This window comes from Bison bison, unplaced genomic scaffold, assembly GCF_000754665.1.
Source record: "Bison bison bison isolate TAMUID 2011002044 unplaced genomic scaffold, Bison_UMD1.0 scf7180017864487, whole genome shotgun sequence".
Lineage (NCBI taxonomy): Eukaryota > Metazoa > Chordata > Mammalia > Artiodactyla > Bovidae > Bison > Bison bison.
The window spans coordinates 8,873,376-8,874,850 of record NW_011495047.1 but is presented as its reverse complement, the minus strand read 5'-3'; the positions used below and the strand labels follow the sequence as shown (position 1 = coordinate 8,874,850).

The following is a 1,475-nucleotide window of genomic DNA, read 5'->3' as shown; positions in this document are numbered from 1 at the left end:
GTGTGCTCTTCCGATCTGCGAAGCCCTGAGAGCTGGGCTTGGGCGGGAGAAGCTTGACAGGGACAGACACGGGCATGACCATAGGCGTGAGGCTTTCCGCCTCGGGAGGGAGCTGAGGTGGCGGCGGCGGAGGCGGCAGTGGCGGCTGGGGCTGAGGCGGAGGCGCCGGGGCCTTCTCTCCTTCCTCCTACACAGACAATAAAGGCTTTGATCCTGGGCTCAGAGCAGCTCCCACAGTGGGGCATGCAACTTCGCTCTCCCTGCAACGTTCCTGGACATCACGCGTGGGTGACAGAGAACCACCTCAGGGCGGCTTCCTTCCCGCCACCCTGAGTCTCTCGGCTCCAGTGATGCCCATGAGCAGTGAACAAGGCACTCTATTTTCTACATTAAAAAAATCCTGACCACTTGTATATTCAAACAGACAGTGAAGAAAAATTTTTGTGCGGTTGTCATTGCTTTTAACGAAAAGGATCTGGACTTAGAATCAGGCAAAAAAAAAAAAAGAAGGAAAAACCCCACATAAGCTCTCATGTAGGACCTTTTAATTCTTTGGGCTGCAGTTGACTCATCTGTCAAAGACAAAGATCTTTTAACTGGCATCGTCAAGAGACGGAGTGACCTGGATCACATCAAAGTTTTTGGTGAACAGCAAGTTAATCTCATAGACTTAAATTAAGATGCAAAATATTCAAAGAATCAAGAAAATTCTTCTGAGTTTTAACCTAACTCTAAAACTGCGTGGATAGTTCACCACAAGCATATCCTGCCTGGATAATCCCGAGGGCATTTAAAGGTCTCTAGACTCTAAATGCTAGAGTCTAACACTGGTGCCCCAGTGAATAGAAAATAATGGCTGGGAGCCTGGTGGTCACACTAGCTCTCCCTGGCCACTGACTACTGATCTGGAAGGCCTAAGGGACCCTGGTCTTGAGTGCTTCATGCAACAGAAGTTAAAAACAATATTGCATCTCCATGTTTTCTTTGCTGTCTTCTCCAGGACGCAGAGAGGCTGGGATCCCCTAAAAGGATTTCTACCACCTCAGTTCTGGATTTTTGTTCATGGTGCCAGTGGAAGTGGGGACTGTGTGACCTGGCTGGCTCCCAGCATCAAAGCTTGAGCACTTCTGTTAGGGAAAGACTACGCCTCTCCAGGTCCCCCGGGTGGGGCTCATATTACTCCATCTGACGGCAGCAAAGCAAAGCAAGCAGCACATGGCCTGGAAAGGATAGGGGGTGGATTCCTGCTCACCTGTTTGAGGCTGGGGGAGGCCCTCATCCCCCCATGGGACCGCATGTGGCCATTCAGGGCGGGCAGGCTCTTGAACTCCTTCAGGCAGATGGAGCATGTCAGCTTGTTCTTGGCATCAAACTGCTCCCCAAACACTCCTTTGGGTTGGCCACTGCTCAAGGGTAGGGCCAAGTGGAGAGGACACGCACATCAACGAAGGGAAACAATGACTCATCACAAGGCC

General features: G+C 51.1%; 1 protein-coding gene across 1 annotated transcript in view; it reads right to left on the bottom strand.

The window, feature by feature from the left end:
• Nucleotides 1–1,475, bottom strand: part of TRERF1 (transcriptional regulating factor 1) — a 209,874-nt gene that overhangs the window by 37,534 nt on the left and 170,865 nt on the right. Inside the window, exons 7-8 of the mRNA XM_010863244.1 lie at nucleotides 1,253–1,403; nucleotides 10–187 (exon numbers count right to left, since the gene is read on the bottom strand). Of these exons, the coding sequence (XP_010861546.1) occupies nucleotides 10–187; nucleotides 1,253–1,403 (329 nt within the window). The remainder of the gene's footprint in view (nucleotides 1–9; nucleotides 188–1,252; nucleotides 1,404–1,475) is intronic.